Source organism: Heterodontus francisci, chromosome 13 (genome assembly GCF_036365525.1).
Source record: "Heterodontus francisci isolate sHetFra1 chromosome 13, sHetFra1.hap1, whole genome shotgun sequence".
Classification (NCBI taxonomy): Eukaryota; Metazoa; Chordata; class Chondrichthyes; order Heterodontiformes; family Heterodontidae; genus Heterodontus; species Heterodontus francisci.
The window spans coordinates 23,258,411-23,280,099 of NC_090383.1; the positions used below are offsets into that span (position 1 = coordinate 23,258,411).

General features: G+C 43.9%; 1 protein-coding gene across 1 annotated transcript in view; it reads right to left on the minus strand.

Annotated features, from left to right (window-relative positions):
• Positions 1 to 2,889: 2,889 nt before the first annotated feature.
• LOC137376765 (barrier-to-autointegration factor-like) overlaps positions 2,890 to 21,689 on the minus strand; it is a 32,039-nt gene continuing 13,239 nt past the window's right edge. Inside the window, exons 2-3 of the mRNA XM_068045762.1 lie at positions 18,215 to 18,358; positions 2,890 to 3,036 (exon numbers count right to left, since the gene is read on the minus strand). Of these exons, the coding sequence (XP_067901863.1) occupies positions 2,890 to 3,036; positions 18,215 to 18,340 (273 nt within the window). The 5' untranslated portion in view covers positions 18,341 to 18,358. The remainder of the gene's footprint in view (positions 3,037 to 18,214; positions 18,359 to 21,689) is intronic.

Consider the following 21,689-nt stretch of genomic DNA (forward strand, 5'->3'; position numbering starts at 1 on the left):
CCCATGAGTTGTGAAGTACCACTAATTGCTGGATAATTTGTGGCACTCTTCTATTAACCTCGCGAGAACAGAAGCTCGCCTTCAACCTCCCTGTGAGCTTTAAGAGACTGGTGCATTTACACTTTAAATTGGAATTTAAATCACCGCAGAGAGACAGGGCTGGCAGGTTTACAGCGCAAAGACCATATTAATGACAAGATATCAATGCCACTCAATCTCTCCAGCCCAGAGAGGGAACAATGGAAATTGTGGAATCTTATTCCTGCAGGTCATAAATTGTTCTTGGAGGTTTTCAAAATTTTAAGTGTTTACACATTTCACTTCTGTGTTTTTTTTCTCTTTGTCTTTCTGACTATAATTCATCCTATTTCCTTATTTGTCATTCCGGTCTCTTTCTCGATCCTTAATTCTTATTAGTTCATGTATTGGTCCTGCCATTCACCAAGGTCCTAGATGCCTCGTTGCCATTATCAATTTGAATTTCCAGCAACTGACACAGACACAATGAGCTGAACAACCTATGTTTTTAAATTATGGAGAAAAAAACTGAGCTGTAGGGTGAGAAAAGTCGTCTAATGGGGCACTCCACGAGTTGCTCATCCCAGCAAAATCTGTTTTAATGTTGGTTCTAAGTTACACTTCATTACAAGTTCTCAAAACCAAGTGTGAATGTTGCATGCTGAGAAGAGATGATTTTTTTGGAATTATTAAAGCTACTGGATATTTTCCACCACTTTGGAATACGAGCTTTCATAAGCGAGTACTGCACTGAACCATATGTCTGTGAAGCAAAATGGTGCATTTAAGAAAATTAACTGCTGGAGAATTTTTTTAAGCCATTTCCATTGTCTGTGCTGTACATATTTCCAATGCAGAATGTGTGTTTTTAAATAATTCCCTCAATATTAGCTGCAGTATAATATAGGATCTGGCTTACATAGCTTTGCACAGTGCAGTCGTAATGGGAGGAAAATCAGCTCTCATCGCATCTGATCATAATGGAAAGATGAAGCAGGGGATCAATTTTTGTGCCCGAGTTCCTCCCAGTCTGCCGCCACCACCCCCTGCCCCAACCAACCCAAAGAATTGGTAGCTAGCTACTTCCAAGTGCATGGGGCATCTACCTAAAAATTGTTGGGACCCTTGAAAATGTTATTTAGAGGCCCAATACCTGTTTTATGACCCTGATGCCAAATGTGGCAAACCTTATACATTGCAGTTTTTCCAGTTCCAGTGGCCCAATAGATGGTCCTTGAAGGGCTGTTGGAGACTGCCAAACTGAAAAAAAAATCTTCACTTAATATGAAGCCAACAGTGACCATGCTGGCCATATCCTCTTTTCCCTTCCCACGCCCTTCTCATTGCAGGCTCACCAACCACTTTACACTGGTTTCTGCCACAAGACCAATTTCCTGGCCAATGTGTTTTCTAGAAGTAAATCACAAATGTTTTCACAGTTACATCTATAACATTTTAATGAAACTAAATACGTTCCAGCACAGACTTGGAATAACTTTACCTTTTAAAATGATCATCCTGTGCATAATACATGAAAATTCCTTTAAGAATGAAACATTAGGCAGCGAGGTTAGTACTGAAATTTCTTGGCTGGGCATGAACAGCTTCGTTATGAATATTTACCACTGTTGTATAGAAACACTGCAATCTCCTGAGAAGGGATTATTTCCATAACACACTCTACTGTGCAGAGTTCACTGCCTTTCCTCAGGATTGGAATTTGCCACCACTTTGGAATATGTGCTCCTTTCATAAATAAGTACTGCATTGAACCACATGTCTGTGAAGCAAAATGGCACATTTAAAAAGATTAACTGTAAAAAAAAAATTATATATTAAGCAGCCAAAGTATAATCAGTGCTGAGGGATGGAATATTTTCCCTGCTGCCACTGAATGCACATTGAGTATTTGGCAATCGGCACCTGTTGAACTAACACCCTTTGAGCAGGCTGCAGCACAAATAAGTATGTGTACACTTATAAAATATTCTGTACTGAAAGTCCTCCCAAGTGCCCTATCTAAAGGCTTTGTGTGGGGAGCCCCTCCATAAATACTGACACTCCTAGAGATTCAATGTCCTAATTTGAGAAAGACAAGACAATTATTGCAGAAAATGTCTTTTCAATCAGTAAACATGAACAGATGGTAATGTACTATGTCAACAAGAGCAAAGAGCATTGAATTCTTAAGTACGATACACAACTTCAAACAAACTCAAATCTCGGACCCTTCCCCCTGCCATCAGATGAAAGGTCACAGACCTGAAACGTTAATTTTGCTTCTCTCTCCACAGATGCTGCCAGACCTGCTGAGTATTTCCAACACTTTTTGTTTCAGATTTCCAGCATCTGCAGTATTTTACTTTTATGCAAGATGTAAAGCTAGAGTGAAATTCTAAACATTTTAAACCCCTTGTATATTGACTTTCTTTAAGGAGTCTGTCTTTTATAAATAAACACTTAAAATACACCAATGATGGTCAAATGTCAATACTTCCCATTGGAAAACAAAAGATTTTTATTTACTATATCGTGTTTTTCATTTTTTAGATTACTAGTTTTACTGCTACTTTAGTCCTGGGTTTTTTTCATCCTTTTGTTTATAAGAGCATAGGCACACACATACACATTTGACCATAACCATTTATTGTAGCCTGCATCAGAAAACAGCAATGTATTTAAATGTGATGCTCATCTCTTTGCAGAAAGGATTGATGTCTACAAAACAATTATTTAAACTGGATTGGAAGTAGTGAACTTCATACATGTTTAAGATCAGCTTTGAACATACTTGAGACATGGGAAAATTGGTGTTAGTCTGCAAAACATTTATTTAAACTAGACCATACATGCTTTAGATAAGAATATTGACTACAGGAAGGCATTGCACCATTCTTCTAAACAAGTGGCACACTGTCCAGCTTGTTTGCTGTTGGCCCCACAGATGTCTTTCAACCAATCTCTAAACAATTCATCATCCTTTCTCAGAACAAGGAACTGGCCTAACAATACATATGCCTGAAAGAGAGAAAAAAAATTATGAATTCCTTTTAGTAAGCACATTAGTTTTGATTTATAAAGGGCTCAGTTTGTATATGAAAGGTACAGACAAATACCTATGCTTATCACTCACTGTCACCATGAAGAGCTCTGTACAGAAAATATTTTATGTATGGACAGCACAGAAACAGGCCATTTGGCCGAACAGGTATTTCCGCAAGCTTCCTCCCACCCTTCTTCATCTAACACGATCAACATATCCTATTCCTTTCTCCCTTATGTGCCTATGCTAGTTGCCTCAACTACTGCTTGAGGTAGCAAGTTCCATTCCAGTCACACTAGAGTAAAGCAGCTTCCCCTGAATTCACTATTGGTGGCGTAGTGGTATTCTCGCTGCACCAGTAACCTAGACACCCAGAGTATTGCTTTGGGGATAAAAGCAAAATACTACGGATGCTGGAAATCTGAAATAAAAACAAGAAATGCTGGAACCACTCAGCAGGTCTAGCAGCATCTGTGGAAGAGAAGCAGAGTTAACGTTTCGAGTCAGTGACCCTTCCGAAGAAGGCCCAAAACGTTAACTCTGCTTCTCTTTCCACAGATGCTGCTAGACCTGCTGAGTGGTTTCAGCATTTCTTATTGTTTTGGGGACATGGGTTTGAATCCCACCACAGCAGAAGCTGGAATTTAAATTCAATTAATAAAAATCTGGAATTAAAAGCTAGTCTAATGAGAGCCATGAAACAATTATCGATTTTTGTAAAAACCCAGCTGGTTCACTAATGTCCTTTAGGAAAGGAAATCTGCTGTCCTTACCTGGTCTGGCCTACATGTGACTCCAGACCCACAGCAATGTGGTTGACTCTTAAGTGCCCTCTGAAATGACCTATCATGCCACTCAGTTGTATCTAACTGCTACAAAGTAAATAAGGAATGAAACCAGACGGACCACCCGGCATCGACCTAGGCACCGGAAACGACAACGGCAAACCCAGCCCTGTTGACCCTGCAGAGTCCTCCTTACTAACATCTGGGGCCTTCTGCCAAAGTTGCGAGAACTGTCCCACAGACTAGTCAAGCAACAGCCTGACATAGTCATACTCATTGAATCATACCTTACAATATCCCAGACATCGCCATCACCATCCCCAGGTATGTCCTGTCCCACCGGCAGGACAGACCCGGCTGCACAGTGGTATACAGTTGGGAGGGAGTTGCCCTGGGAGTCCTCAACATTGACTCCAGACTCCATGAAGTCACATGACATCAGGTCAAACATGGGCAAGGAAACCTGATTACGACCTACCGTGCACCCCCACCCCCCTCCAAACCCCACCCCCAAACTGCTAAGTTAGTACTCCTCTACGTTGAACAGCACTTGGGTGAATGTCCATCACCAAGAGCGGCTCGGTAGCACCACTACCGACCGAACTGGCCGAGTCCTTAAGGATATATCTGTTGGACTAGGTCTGCGGCAGGAGGTGAGGGAACCAACAACTTGACCTCGTCTTCACCAACCTGCCTGCCGCAGATGCATCTGTCCATGACAGCATTGGTAACAGTGACCACCACACAGTCCTTGTGGAGGCGACGTCCCGTCTTCACCTTGAGGATACTGTCCATCGTGTTGTGTGGCACTACCACTGTGCTAAATGGGATAGATTTTGAACAGATCCAGCAATGCAAAACTGGGGTCCAGGAGACGTTGTGGGCAGAATTGTACTCAACCACAATCTGTAACCTCATGGCCTGGCATATCCCTCACTCTATCATTACCATCAAGCCGGGGGACCAACCCTGGTTCAATGAAGAGTGCAGGAGGGCATGCCAGGAGCAGCATCAGGCACACCTCAATATGAGGTATCAACCTGGTGAAGCTACAACACAGGACTACTGGCATGCCAAACAGCTTAAGCAGCATGCGATAGACAGAGCTAAGCGATCCCATAACCAACGGATCAGATCTAAGCTCTGCAGTCCTGCCACATCCAGTCGTGAATGGTGGTGGACAAGTAAACAACTGGAGGAGGTGGCTCCACAAATATCCCCATCCTCAATGACGGGGGAGCCCAGCATATCAGCGCAAAAGATAAGGCTGAAGCATTTGCAACAATCTTCAGCCAGAAGTGACAAATTGATCACCCATCTCAGCCTCCTGCTGAAGTCCCCAGCATCACAGATGCCAGACATCAGCCAATTTGATTCACTCCGCATGATATCAAGAAACGACTGAAGGCATTGGATACGGCAAAGGATATCGGCCCTGACAACATTCTGGCAATAATACTGAAGACCTGTGCTCCAGAACTTGCCGCGCCGCTAGCCAAGCTGTTCCAGTACAGCTACAACACTGGCATCTTCCCGGCAATGTGGAATATTGCCCAGGTATGTCCTGTACACAAAAAGCAGGACAAGTCCAACACAGCCAATTACCGTCCCATCAGTCTACTCTCAATCATCAATAAAGTGATGGAAGCTGTTGTCAACAGTGCTATCAAGCGGCACTTGCTTAGCAATAACCTGCTCAATGACGCTCAGTTTGGGTTCCACCAGGGCCACTCAGCTCCTGACCTCATTACAGCCTTGGTTCAAACATGGACAAAAGAGCTGAACTCAAGAGGTGAGGTAAAAGTGACTGTCCTCGACATCAAGGCAGCATTTGACCGAGTATGGCATCAAGGAGCCCTAGCAAAACTGGAGTGAATGGGAATCACGGGGAAAACCCTCCGCTGGTTAGAATCGAACCTCGCACAAAGGAAGATGGTTGTGATTGTTGGAGGTCAATCATCTGAGCTCCAGGACATCACTGCAGGAGTTCCTCAGGATAGTGTCCTTGGCCTAACCATCTTCAGCTGCTTCATCAATGACCTTCCTTCAATCATAAGGTCAGAAGTGGGGATGTTCGCTGATGATTGCACAATGTTCAGCGCCATTCGCTACTTCTAAGATATTGAAGCAGTCCGTGTAGAAATGCAGCAAGACCTGGACCATATCCGGGCTTGGGCTAAAAAGTGGCAAGTAACATTCGCGCCACACAAGTGCCAGACAATGACCATCTCCGACAAGAGAGAATCTAACCATCTCCGCTTGACATTCAATGGCATTACGATTGCTTAATTCCCCCACTTTCAACGTCCTGGGGATTACGATTTAACAGAAACTGAACTGGAGACCTGAGAGGAGCTGAGGAGAGGCGCAGCGAGAGAGAGAGAGAGAGATAAAGGACGTGAACAGAGGCCAAGACCCGAGAGGAGAGAGAGAGATCGAGAGAGAGAGAGATAAAGGGCGTGAACAGAGCCAGAGAGGTCGAGACCCGAGAGGAGTTGAGGAGAGGCGGAGCAGAGTGAGAGAGAGATAAAGGGCGTGAACAGAGACTGAGAGGCCGAGACCCGAGAGGAGCTGAGGAGAGTCATACCTTCGGGACCTTCAGGCGGTGGAATTCCAAGTGACGTCAGGATTCAAAAAGTGACGCGGGCAGAGGAAAGCAGCTGATTGGTAAGTAGGTTCAGGTGAGTTTTTCTACTATTTATACTACTGCAGTCCATTAGCTTCAAAAGTAAGGACTTTAGATTGTAATGGGTAGTGTTTGGAGTAGAACAAGGCCCCTAGCGTAATTAGTGATTTTTAATTAAAGGATGCAACTGAGTAACCTAAAGGTAAGTCATGGCAGGAGATCTCGCACCCGTGATATACTCCTCCTGTGCTATGTGGGAAATCAGGGATGCTTCCAGTGTCCCAGACGACCATGTGTGCAGGAAGTGTACCCATCTGCAGCTACTGGCTACCTGCATTAAGGAGCTAGAGCTGCGGGTGGATTCACTGTGGAGCATCCGCGATGCTGAGATCATCGTGGATAGCACGTTTAGCAAGGTGGTCACACCGCAGGCAAATGCTGCAAAGGCAGAGAGTGAATGGGTGACCACCAGGCAGAGTCCAGGAAGGCAGGTAGTGCAGGAGTCCCCAGGAGATGGCTCAGGGGAAAGCAGCAAGAGCCAAGTTCAATGCACTATGGGTGGCTCTGCTGCACACGAGGGAGAGGAAGAAGAGGGCAGGGCTGCAGTGATAGGGGATTCAATCGTAAGGGGAACAGACAGGCGTTTCTGGAACCGCAAAAGAGACTCCAGGATGGTATGTTACCTCCCTGCTGCTAGAGTCAAGGATGTCTCCGAGCGGCTGCAGGGCATTCTGAGGGGGGAGGGCGAGCAGCCAGTTGTCGTGGTACATATGGGTACCAACGATATAAGTAAAAAAAAGGATGAGGTCTTACAAGCTGAATATAGGGAGTTAGGATGTAAATTAAAAAGTAGGACCTCAAAAGGTAGTAATCACAGGATTACTACCAGTGCCAGTGCTAGTGAGAACAGCAATAGCAGGATATATCAGATGAATACGTGGCTGGAGAAATGGTGTAGGGAGAAGGGATTCAGATTCCTGGGACATTGGGACTGGTTCTGGGGAAGGTGGGACCAGTACAAGCTGGACAGGTTACATCTGAGCAGGACCGGGACTAATTTCCTCAGGGGGGGGCAGGGTGGGGGGTTGTTTGCTAGTACTGTCGGGGAGGGTTTAAACCAGAATGGCAGGGGGATGGGAATCTGAGCAGGGAGACAGAGGAGGGGGAAACAAGAATAGAAATGAAAGACAGAAAGGTAAGAAGCAAAAGTGAAAGGCAGAGAAAACAAGGGCGAGAAACAAATGAGGCCATAGTGCAAAATAAAGCTAAGATGACTGACAATGTTAAAAATACAAGTCTAAAGGCATTGTGTCTTAATGCGCGGAGCATTCACAATAAGGTAGATGAATTAACAGCGCAAATAGAAAGAAACGGTTATGATATAGTTGCCATTATGGAGACATGGCTACAGGGTGACCAAGGATGGGAACTGAACATCCAGGGGTATCCAATATTTAGGAAGGACAGGCAAAAAGGAAAAGGAGGTGGGGTAGCGTTGTTAGTAAAGGAGGAAATCAATGCAATAGTGAGGAAGGATATTGGCTCGGAAAATTGGGTGGAGCTAAGAAACACCAAGAGGCAGAAAACGTTGGTGCGGGTTGTCTATAGACCCCCAAACAGTAGTAGAAATGTAAGGGATGGCATTAAACAAGAAATTAGAGGCGCATGCAAGAAGGGTACAACTGTAATCATGGGTGACTTTAATCTACATATAGATTGGTCAAACCAAATTAGCAATAATACTGTGGAGGAGTTGTTCCTGGAGTGTGTACGTGGCGGGTTTTTAGACCAATACGTTGAGGAACCAACTAGAGAACAGGCTATCCTAGACTGGGCATTGTGCAATGAGAAAGGATTAATTAACAATCTTGTTGTGCGGGGTTCCTTGGGGAGGAGCGACCATAACATGATAGAATTCTTCAATAAGATAGAGAGTGAAGTAGTTGAATCCGAAACTAGGATCCTGAATCTAAATAAAGGAAACTACGAAGGTATGAGGCGCGAGTTGGCGATGGTAGACTGGGGAACTTTACTAAAAGGGTTGACGGTGGATAGGTAATGGATAATATTTAAAGAACGTGTGCATGAATTACAACAAATATTCATTCCTGTCTGGCGCAATAAAACCGGAAAGGTGGCTCAACCGTGGCTCACAAAAGAAATTAGGGATAGTATTAGATGCAAAGAGGAGACATATAAAATTGCCAGAAAAAGCAGCAAGTCTGAGGATTGGGAGCAGTTTAGAATTCAGCACAGGAGGACAAAGAGGTTGATTAAGCAGGGGAAAATAGAGTATGAGAGTAAACTTGCGAGAAACATTAATATTGACTGGAAAAGCTATAAATATGCGAAGAGAAAAAGATTAGTGAAGACAAATGTAGGTCCCTTACAGTCGGAAACGGGGAAAATTATAATGGGTAACAAAAAAATGGCAGAACAATTAAACACATACTTTGGTTCTGTCTTCACAAAGGAGGACACAAATAACCTGCCAGAAACGTTAGGGAACCAAGGGTCTAATGAGAGGGAGGAACTGAAGGAAATCAGTATTAGTAAAAATATAGTGCTAGGGAAATTAATGGGGTTAAAGGCTGACATATCTCCAGGGCCTGATAATCTACATCCCAGAGTACTAAAGGAAGTGGCCCTGGAAATAGTGGATGCATTGGTGGTCATCATCCAAAATTCTATAGACTCTGGAGCAGTTCCTACAGATTGGAGGATGGCAAATGTAACCCCACTATTTAAAAAAAAAAGGAGAGAAAACACAGGCAATTACAGACCAGTTAGCCTTACATCAGTAGTGGGGAAAATGCTAGAGTATTATAAAAGGATGTGATAGCAGAACACCTGGAAAGCATAAACGGGATTGAACAAAGTAAGCATGGGTTTACGAAAGGGAAATCATGCTTAACAAATCTACTGAAGTTTTTTGAGGATGTAACTAGTAGAATAGATAAGGGAGAACCAGCGGATGTGGTGTATTTGGATTTTCAGAAGGCTTTTGATAGGGTCCCACATAAAAGGTTAGTGTGCAAAAATAAAGCACATGGGATTGGGGGTAATATACTAGCATGGATTGAGAATTGGTTGACAGACAGGAAACAGAGAGTAGGAATAAACAGGTCTTTTTCTGGGTGGCAGGCAGTGACTAGTGGGGTACCGCAGGGATCAGTGCTTGGGCCCCAGCTATTCACAATATATATTAATGACTTGGGTGAGGGAACTAAATTTCCAAGTTTGCAGATGAGACAATGCTGGGGGGGAATGTGAGCTGTGAGGAGGATGCAAAGAGGCTCCAATGTGATTTGGATGAGTTGGGTGAGTGGGCAAATGCATGGCAGATGCAGTATAACGTGGATAAATGTGAGGTTATCCACTTTGGTTGTAAAAACAGAAAGGCAGATTATAATCTGAATGGTGATAGATTGAGAAAGGGGGAGGTGTAACGAGACCTGGGTGTCCTTGTACACCAGTCACTGAAAGCAAGGATTCAGGTGCAGCAAGCAGATAGGAAGGCGAATGGTATGTTGGCCTTCATTGCAAGAGGATTTGAGTACAGGAGCAAGGATGTCTTACTGCAGTTATACAGGGCCTTAGTGAGACCACATCTGGAATATTGTGTGCAGTTTTGGTCTCCTTATCTGAGGAAGAATGTTCTTGCCATGGAGGAAGTGCAAAGGAGATTTACTAGGCTGATTCCTGGGCTGGCAGGATCGACATATGAGGAGAGATTAGATCGACTAGGCCTATATTCACTAGAGTTTCAAAGAATGAGAGGGGATCTCATAGAAACCTATAAAATTCTAACAGGACTAGACAGGCTAGATGTTCCCAATGGCTGGGGAGTCCAGAACCAGGGTGCATAGTCTCAGGATACGGGGTATGCCATTTAGAACCGAGATGAGGAGAAATTTCTTCACTCAGAGGGTGGTGAACCTGTGGAATTTTCTACCGCAGAAGGCAGTGGAGGCCAAGTCATTAAATATATTGGAGGAGGAGATAGATATATTTCTTAATGCCAACGGGATCAAGAGATATAGGGAGAAAGCAGGAACAGGCTACTGAATTAAACAATCAGCAATGATCTTTTTTGAATGGTGGAGTAGGCCCAAAGGGCCAAATGGCCTACTCCTGCTCCTATTTTCTATGTTTATATGAATACCATGGCTACAAGAGCAGGTCAGAGGCTAGGAATCCTGCGGCGAGAAACTCACCTCCTGACTCCCCAAAGCCTGTCCACCATCTACAAGGCACAAGTCAGGAGTGTGATGGAATACTCTCCACTTGCCTGGATGGGTGCAGCTCCAACAACACTCAATAAGTTTGACACCATCCAGGACAAAGCAGCCCACTTGATTGACACCACATCAACAACATTCATTCCCTCCACCACTGACGCCCAGTGGCAGCACTGTGTACCATCCACAAGATGCACTGCAGCAATGCACCAAACAGCACCTTCCAACCCACGAGCTCTACCACCTAGAAGGACAAAGGCAGCAGATGCATGGGAACACCACCACCTGCAAGTTCCCCTCCAAGTCACACACCATCCTGACTTGGAACTATACTGCCATTCCTTCACTGTCGTTGGGTCAAAATCGTCCCTTCCTAACAGCACTGTAGGTATACCTAACTCACATAGACTGCAGTAGTTCAAGAAGGCAGCTCACCACCACCTTCTCAAAGGCAATTATGGATGGGCAATAAATGCTGGCCTAGCCAGCGGTGTCCATATCCCACAAACAAATTTTTAAAAATCTAATATTTATGGCCCTCAGTTCTGCTCTTGCCCACAAATGAAAACATTTTCTTCATGTCTGCTCTATCAAACCCTTTTATAATCTTAAAGATCTCTACAGATAACCCATTCGTCTTCTTTTTTCTAGAGAAAAGAGCCCCGGCCTGTTCAATCTTTCCTAATAGGTGTAACTTCTTTGTTTTGGTATCATTCTAGTAAATAATTTTTGTATCTTCACCAGTGTCTCTATATCCTTCTTATAGTATGAAGACCAGAACAATTCACAGTACTCCAAATGTGATCTAACCAATGTTTTAGACAAGTTTAACATAACTTCACTGCTTTTCAATTCTATCCTTCTAAAATGAGCCCCTTTATGCTCTTATATGCATCCCTGCTTATATAGCTGTATCCCCAGATCCCTCTGCTCCTCTATAAAAGGCAAAATATCATGGACGCTGGAAATCAAATATTAACAGAAAATACTGGAAAAACGCAGCATGCCAGACAACATCAATGGAGAAAGAAACAATGAATGGCCCCGATATTAGCTGGGACGCAGGGCAGGGAGTGGGGCACTGATCATCAAACCCAGAAGAATGAGTTCCCTATAGGCCCTGCCGAATTTAGTATCAGGGCCTGATTAACAATTTTACTTTAGTTTCCCAGCTGCAGCAGATTGAGCAGTAGGCTGACTGTTGGGCTGGGTTTGGAAGTCAGGAAGGAGATAAGTTTTTGGCAACAGGCCACAGCTAGGAATTAGAACAGAGAAGTGGGATTGGAAAAGCTGTGGTGGAGAGACTGGCAGCGACGGGGGGGTGGTGGCTGGAGGTCAAAAGAGATTGGAGATCGGAGGATACAAACAGGGAGCATAGAGGAGGGAAGGAAGTTTTGTAAAATGTCGTTGGGGGGTGGGGGGTGGAGGTGGAGATCATGGCTTTAGGGGACCATGTGGCTCAGGGTGTCTGATTGCAGCAGGAAGGGCAAACACTGGTAAACTGGATCTAGCCAAAAAGTGGAAAGGTATTACTTATCTGCTGGATCCAGCAGTTCTCGTCTCCCTTTAGTTGCCAGGAAATGAAGATTAAATCTGAGGCACACATCCTCAACATAATATTTAAATTACTAACCTGCCTCCTGGGAGTGGGTCAGTTGCCTGCCCCTCATCCCACCTCTGTTAAACCCTAAGTGGGTGGGTTCAAGGCAAGTTGGGATTTGGTTTCAAATCTTTTAATATTTTTTCATCCTAACTGACTCAAGCCCATTTTTGTAGGTTAAAATTCTCCACAACATTTCAGGCCAGTGGCATTTCATTAGAACAGGGAAATGTTTTAAACAAGGAAAGAAGGAAATGGCGGGAGTGGGGGGGCAGGGCAGGAAGGAGCAAAGATTAAAAGATGTGACAGATTGGAAGGCAGGAGTGATTAAATGAACAGCAGAATCATTATCAGTTCCTGCTGTCCAAACAAATGGCAGCAATGGTTATGATCTGAAATGATGACCTCAATGTTGAGCCTGGAAAATTGTGAAGTGCCTAATCAATAAATCAGATGTTGCTCCTTGAGCTTCAGCGGATACAAACACATCACTTTTATAGCTGCTTTTTTCTTTTATATAGGATTACATCGCATATCTGGCACAGAAACAGGCCATTCAGCCCAACCAGTTCATGCCAGTGTTTATACTCCACTCATCTTTCCTCATTTAAATTTATCAGCATAATCCTCTACTCCCTTCTCCCTCATATGCTTGTCTAGCTTCCCCTTAAATGCTTCTGTACTGTTTCAACCACTACCTGTGGTTGCAAGTTCCACATTCTCACAACCCTTTGGGTAAAGAAGTTTCTTCTGAATTTCCTATTGGATTTCTTGGTACTATTTTATATTGATGGACTCGAGTTATGCTCTTCCCCACAAGTGGAAACCTTCTCTCTATTTATATATTTTTTTATTTAGAGATACAGCACTGAAACAGGCCCATTGGCCCACCGAGTCTGTGCCGACCCAACAACCACCCATTTATACTAATCCTACATTAATCCCATATTCCCTACCACATCCCAACCTTCCCTCAATTCTCCTACCACCTACCTACACTAGGGGCAAATTACAATGGCCAATTTACCTATCAACCTGCAAATCTTTGGCTGTGGGAGGAAACCGGAGCACCTGGCGGAAACCCACGCGATCATGGAGAACTTGCAAACTCCGCACAGACAGTACCCAGAACTGAACCTGGGTCGCTGTAGCTGTGAGGCTGCGATGCTAACCACTGTGCCGCCCAAAATCTGTACCTCTGTATCCACTCTATCCAAACCATTCACAATTTTAAAAGACCTCTATTGGGTCACCCCTCAGCCTTTTTTCATTAAGAGAAAGGAGACCCAGCCTGTCAATCCTTTCCTGATATGTATACCCTCACATTTCTGGCATCATCTTTGTAAATCTTCTCTGCACCCTTTCCAGTGCCTCTATATCCTTTCTATAATATGGTGACCAGAGCTGAACGCGGTACTCTAAATGCGGTCTAACCAAGGTGCGATATGGAGTTAGCATAAACTCCCTACTTTTCAATTCTATCTTTACCCCCTCCTAGGCCCATCTTTCCTGTCGTCATGCTTCCTTTCATTAATCCCCTTTCGGGTACTCTGCCATTCCAAATCCCTACCCCAACCCTTCAGCACTCCTCAATCTCCTTACTCTCCTGTTGCCATCCCAGACTTGACTCCATCTTAGATAAGCCTATATAGCTTCCCTCTGTGCCACTCTTGGCATCCTCTGAATGGCCCATCAAGGCATACATTGCTACCCCCTTATGAGCAGCAACCTCAACTTCCCCATCCCACTCTTTCGCTGACCTTCCTGCCCTGTATGCCTGCTAGTAGCTAATCTTTCTCACCTCCTTCTCATCTTGCTCACCTCTGAGTGCTGATCCTGTGGACTCTGCAACCATCACTGCCTTTCTCCAATAAAATCAAAATACTGCAGATGCTGGAAATCTGAAATAAAAACAGAAAATGCTGGAAATTCTCAGTAGGTCTGGCAGCATCTGTGGAGAGAGAAACAGAATTAATGTTTCAGGTCTGTGACCTTTCATCAGAACCCCGGATGGAAGGTCATTGACGTGAAATGTTAATTCTGTTTCTCCACAGATGCTGCCAGATCTGCTGTATTTCCAACACTTCCTGTTTTAATTACTGCCCGTCTCTACATCTCCCTACAGAATGTCCTTTCACTTGTGAAGAAGGCCCTTACCATCTCTGAGCTTATTGTGTAATTAAATTGACATCATGGCTTTAACAGAAACATGGCTGAGGAATGATGATACCTTCCTCCTATTTCTCATCAACATTGTGCCCCTTGGCAACGTCATCCGAAAATATGTCCAGTTCCACATGTATGTTGATGACACCTAATCCCAACTCATCACCATATCTCTCAATCCCTCCATTGCCTCTAACCTGTCAGACTGCTTGTCTGCTATCCATTACGGATGAGCAGACATTTCCTCCAAATAAAAATTGGGAAGACAGAAGCCACTGTCTTTGGTCCCTACCACAAACACCGTTCCCTGGCCACTGGCTTCATCCCTCTCCCTGACAACTCTTTGAGGCTGAACTGGACCATTCATAACTATGATGTCATATTTAATATTGAGATGAACTTCTGATCACATATTCACACTATCGCCAACTTCCATCTACTTAACATTACCTGACTCTGCCCCTGCCTCAGCTCACCTACTACTGAAACCCTCATCCATGCCTTTGTTTACTTCTACCTGTTACTGTTGCAACACTGTCCTGGCAGCCTCCTATCTTCCACCCTCCATGAATGTCAGCTCATCTCTGCTGCCTGCTTTCTAACTTGCACCAAATCCCATTCACTCATTACTCCTGTGCTACCTAAGCTACATTGACTCCAGGTCCGACAAGGCCTCAAATTTAAAATTCTTATCCTTGCTTTCAAATCCCACCATGACCTCGCTTCCCCCCCCACCCCCCCTCATCTCTGTAACCTCCTCCAGCCTACAACCCTCCGAAATTTGTGTGCACCTCCAATGCTAGCCTCTTGCGCATCCCCCATTTTAAATCGCTCTACTATTGGCAGCTGTGCATTCACCTAATTTCCTCCCTAAACCTCTCCGCTTCTCTCCCTTCCTTTAAGATGCTCCTTACAACATACCTTTTTGACCAAGTTTTTGATCATCTGTCCTAATATTGCTTATATAGCTTGGTGTCAAATATTGTTTGATAATGCTCCAGCGAAGTGCCTCGAAAGGTTTACTACATTAACAATGTCATATAAATACGCTGTTTTTGTTATTGGAACACTTCAGGAAGCCAAGGAGAGGTCAGAGTGGGATGGAGAATTAAAGTGCAAGCTGAGGGACATGCTAGCAGACTTTATGGATGTCTTGAACAAAATGATCACCCAATCTGTGTTTGCTCTATCCAGTGCAGAGGAGACTACAACATGACCAGTGAATACAGTATACTAAACTGAAAGAAGTACAAGTAAATTGCTGTTTCACCTAGAAGTAGTGTTCGGGGCTCTGGACAGTGGGAAAGGAGGAGGTGAAAGGGAAGGTGTTCTATCTCCCGTGCTTGCATGGGAAAGGGTGCAGGTGCTGAGGATGATTGAAGAGTGGGTCAAGTGGAGGGAACCGTCTCTTCCAAATGCTGAAAGAGGAGGAGAGGGGATGATATGGAAGATGTTGGTGGTATCACTGATGGTGGCGGAAATGGTGGTGAATGATCTGTTGAATGTAGGTTGGAAGGTGAGAACAAGGGGAACCATATTGCGGTCCTGGCTGGATGGGGAAGGTGTGAGGGCATAAGTGCGGGAAATGGGACAGACATGGTTGAGGGTCCTGCCAACCATGATGGAGGGGAATTCTCGGTTAAGGAAAAAGGAAGGCATATCTGAAGGTGTGGAAGGTGGAATTTTCAGAACAGATGCGATGGAGACAAAGAAACTGGGAGCACGGAATAGAATCCTCACAGGGAGCTATGGAAATCAGTGAGCTTTTAGTATAGTAGACATTGGTTGACAGCCTATCCAAAGAAATTATAGAGAGGTTGAAAAAATGAAGAGTCAGAGATGGACCAGGGAGAGAGGGGTGGAAATTTGAAATTTCCAGTTCGGGTTGAGACCAGGAAGCTGTACAGATACAGTCATCAATATACCAGAAAAAGAGGTGAGGGAGGGGCCCTGAGTAGGATTAGAACAAGGAATGTTTCATGTATCTAAAAAATGGCAGCATAGTCAGAGCCAATACGGATTCCTATAACAACACCTTTTATTTGGAGTAAGTGAGAGGATTCAAAGGAGAAATTAAGAGCAAGTTGTAGCCGCATGGAGGAAGGTGGTGACAGATGAGGATTGGGTGGTCCTCTGTTAAGAAAAAAGTGGAGGGCCCGCAGGTTGTCCTGGTTTGGGATGGGATTTAAAGGGACTAGATGTCTATAGTGAAGTGGAGATGGTTATAGCCCAGAAACCTGGAAACCTTTGAAGTGTGGATGATGGCGTAAGAGTCACAGATGTAGGTTGGAAGAGACTGGACAAAGAGAGCAAAATAAGGTTAAGATAGGAAGAAATAGGTTCTGTGGGAAAAGAGCAGGCTGAAATGATGGGGGTACCAGGTCTGTCTTATTTGTGGATCTTGTGAAGAAAATAAAAACAGGCTTTGCAGGGTTGGGGAACTATTACATTGGAGGCTGTTCGGGCGGGGATCATCTCTAGATGGGATAAGGTCAGTGATGGTATGAGAAATTATGGCTTAATATTTGGTGGTGAGGTATTCCTCTGAAGGAGGTTGGAGATGATGGTCAGCCTCTGCAAGATAGAGGTCTATTTGCCAAACAACACCCCTGACCTTGTCAGCAGATTTAACGAATTGAGATGGCCATATCATACCGACAGTTCTCAAGGAAAAGATCTAGGGAGAGTAAGAGGCCAGTGGGAGGGTTCCAGGTGGAAGGAGAATTTCGATGACAGGAAAAACAGTCCACTGTGTCGGGGGTGCGGGGCAGGGGTAAGACACTTGGCCAAAGAAGTGGGCATGGAGGTGAAGGAAGAAGAGTTCAGCATCATGCTGAGCTTGGAATTCATTGAGGTGGGAGCGTAAGGGGATGAAGTTGAGGCTTTTGCTGAAGTCTGATCATTCAAGGCAGATAGTGATAACAGGACAAGGAATTAAATTAGGAGGGGTGGAATCAGAGGAAAGTGAAAGAAGGATCTGAAGGTGCATTGTGTCCTAGAGTTGTTGAAGCTTGCAATCCTTGATACCTGAAAGAAAGAAAAAGCTTTTAGTTAAAAAAGTGGATGAGGTGAAGGATGAAATGGAACTGCAGATCAATGCAACTCAAAGAGTGCAAGTCAGTTGCTGCTAAAGCGAGAGACCAAGATTGGCAGCAATAGCTTTGAGCGTAGATCTCAGGAGGTGGCAAGAACAGTGGTTTGAGGAATGCTGAACATCATGCAGATAACTGTAATCATGGGTGAACCTGAAACACGAAGGGTGAAATTTCAGTTGGAATCTACGTAGAATATGCTGGAGCCAAAGACAGTTGGTGAAGAAGGAGATGTGAGTGTGAAATTGAGTTTTAGTAGATACCTGATTAAACATGAGAAGAGAAACAGAAAGCAAAGGCGGCGAGCGGGGTAAAAGAGACAAATGCAAATCATGTCAGACAGAAGATCAAACCTCTTGAAGGTGGGCATTCTTGGAAAAGAAGTGGCAATGAATTAAATACTAGTACAAAAGAATAATTCTGCAGTTGCCATAAATTTGAAATATAAACATTGGAAATACTCAACAGACCAGCCTGCATCTGTGGAGAGAGAAACAGTTAACATTTCAGGTCAGTGACCTTTCCTCAGAACTGGAAAAAAGTGAGATGCAACAGGTTTTAAGCAAGAGAGACTCTATTCCTCCACCCAATTTAGTAATTTATTCCAAGGAGTATTTGGCCTCCTTCCATCAAAATGTGTTACCTTATCAAAGCCTTGCTCTTCCAGTTTCTTACCAAGTGTTGTTCCAATACCAGCCAGGGCAGAAACTGACTTGTTCCCCATTGGTTCGGAAACAAAATTCCTGTGCTTGTGTGACGTCGAAATCATTGTACAGAGCTGTTAAATCTGTTGATAACAGTAAGCAATAGTACTTGATTATGTGGGCGATGTAGAAGTTTTGAACTGCAAAATGAGTTTCTGCATCTTCACTGTTCAGATCATTCTATAAACTGGAAAATTATAGATGGATTATGTAGAAACAAGCTATGTATTTTTAGATTTTATTTTTAGATTTAGAGATACAGCACTGAAACAGGCTCTTCGGCCCACCGAGTCTGTGCCGACCATTAACCACCCATTTATACTAATCCTACACTAATCCCATATTCCTACCACATCCTCACCTGTCCCTATATATTTCCCTACCACCTACCTATACTAGGGGCAATTTATAATGGCCAATTTACCTATCAACCTGCAAGTCTTTTGGCTGTGGGAAGAAACCGGAGCACCCGGAGGAAACCCACGCAGACACAGGGAGAACTTGCAAACTCCACACAGGCAGTACCCAGAATTGAACCCGGGTCACTGGAGCTGTGAGGCTGCGGTGCTAACCCCTGCGCCACTGTGATACAGAGATACAGCACTGAAACAGGCCCTTCGGCCCACCGAGTCTGTGCCGACCAACAACCACCCATTTATACTAATTCATCCCAAATAAAACGGATTTCATTATAACCCTTCACTTTTAAAGATTGAAAACCCATTCTTCATACAATGAATGTACAGCACAGAAACAAGTTATTCAGCCCATCTGGCCTATGCTCCACATGGAGTTAAAACCAGTGTTCAGAGGCTGCTAATGGGTATGATAGTCCATTGAAAGTTTAAAGGATTTCAGGTAACAGGCTTCTTCAGCCAGACTGTACCAGTTCTCATAAAAAGTTGATCATCAAATGTTACTTGTTCAGATGCTGATTCATTCGCTGTACATTTTGTGGTGGTATCACACTTGGGAGTACTGTGCACAGTTTTGGTTTCCATATTATAAAAAAGGTTATATAGGCACTGGAGAAGGTGCAAAAAAATTACAAGGATAATACCATAACTGAGAGGTCATGCTAATCATGAAAGATTAAAAAGGCTGAGGCTCGTTTTTTGAAAGAGGTCATCAAAATTATGATAGGGTTCAATAGAGTAGATGTAGAAGCGATGTTGCCACTTGTGGAGGAGTCCAAAACAAGGAGCCATAAATATAAGATAGTCACTAATAAATTCAATATTCATGATAAATACCTCTTTAGTCAGAGTGATGAGAATGTGGAATTTGCGACCACAAGGCTTGCTTGAGTTGAATAACATGAATGCATTTAAAGGAAAGCAAGATAGGTACATGAGGGGAGCAGGAATAGGTCATGTCGACAGGATGATATGAAGTAGGGTGGGAGGAGGCTAGTGTGAAGTATAAACACCATAATAGGCCTGTTGGGTCAAATGGCCTCTTTCTGTGCTAGGAGTCTATTTACGTCCCCAAGTACCATCTAAGATCTTGCCCAAGCAGCTACTCAATGCATAGGCCTCCACAATCTCCTGATTATAGGCAGGATCAATTCTCCCTGTGCATTCAAAAACAGCTCCATACAAATGACATTAACTGGCTTAAGGCAACAGGATCCAGGAAATGTTGCAGATTAGGAATTCTGTATCCCAAGCCTCTAGTGTGGTTCTCTAGGGTTCCACAGCACCAAAGAATCATTTGGGCAATTACAAAATTATTGCTCCTGTCGTTTTCTAGGAAGATGCACTGAAGTGGCCTAACAGGTAGAGAGATCCAACTCGAGGAGCTTCATGCAGAAAACTGATATTTTGCAAAAACACCAAATCGGATTTAAGGGTATGTATTTTTTCTACAAATTGGGGAATTACTTTAAATAAAAAGTATTCCTTCCCTACCCCAATTTAGGCCTCCCCATTAAGCAATTTAAAAAAAAATATTTCTTCCTTGCCTGTACATTATTAGCAAGGCATAGGCAAATAAATACAGATAATGGGGGAAATAGCATGTCAGGCAGCATCTATGGAGACAGAAACTGAGTTAGCATGTCCTTGGCCTTCTACACAATTCCAATGGAGCTCAACATAAGCGCGGGGAACAGCAACTCATCTTTTGATTAGGCACTTTACAGCCTTCCAAACTCAACATTGCGTTCACCAATTTTAAATCATAAACTCTGCCCCGTTTAATTTGGACGGGAGCTGTTGGTGATGATTCTGCTATTCCCATTTACACCTCCTCTAGACCCATATTTTGTTTCTTTAGTTGTCCCATTACTATCTATTTGCCTTGCCCCATCATTCCTTTTGTCATTTAATCTTTCTTGCCTTCCACATTATCACAGGTCATCCTTTCTTTTCTTCCCCCCTTCTCCTACCTCTACTTGCATAAAACTTGTTACATCTCTGATTTTTTCCAGTTATGACGAAAGGTTATTAACCTGAAACATTAAATGTTTCTCTCTCCACAGACGCTGCCTTATCGGCTGAGTATTTCTAGCATTTTCTGTTTTTATTTTTGATTTCAAGCATCCGCAATATTTCATAGTTGCATTCAGTCAAATAAAACTCCATTATATACTGCTTAGTCCTAGCAAATATGATTCTTAAATTTAAAACTACAACCCTCTGACTCAAAAGCAAAGTACTGCGGAGTTGATATGGGTACCCACATGAATCCTAGAAATGCTTGCCTTTGTGTTGGATATGTAGAACATTCCTTGTTCCTGGTCTACTCAGGCCCCTTCCCTCACCTCTTCTTCCAATGCATTGATGACTGTATTGGTGCCATTTCCTGCTCTCACCCGAACTGGAAAATGCCATCAATTTTGCTTCCAATTTCCACCCTTCTCTCACCTTCACATTGTCCATTTCCGACTCTTCCCTTCCTCAACTTCTCTGTGTCCATTTCTGCAGACAGGCTATCAACCAACATTCACTATAAGTCCACTGACTCCCACAGCTACCTCAACTACACTTCACCACAGCCTGCTTCCTGGAAGGACTCCATTCCATTTAACCACTATCTCTGCCTCTATCGTATCTGTTCTGATGATGCAACCTTGCATACCAGCGCTTCGGACATGTCTTCCTTTATCCTCAACCAAGAATTTCCCCTCACCGTGATTGACAGGGCCTTGACCGTGTCTGTTGCATTTCCCGCACTTTTGCTTTTACCCTTTCATCCACTCACCAGCCTCCGTACTCAACGGATCATCTTCTGTCATTTCCGCCACTTCCAGCATGACACCAGCACCGAACACATCTTCCCCTCCCCTTTCAGCATTCCGAAAGGACCATTCCCTCCACGATACTGGTCTACTCTTCAATCAACCCCAACACCTACTCCCCTTTCCATGTAAGCACAGGAGATGCAACACCGACCCTTTTACCTCTTCCCTCC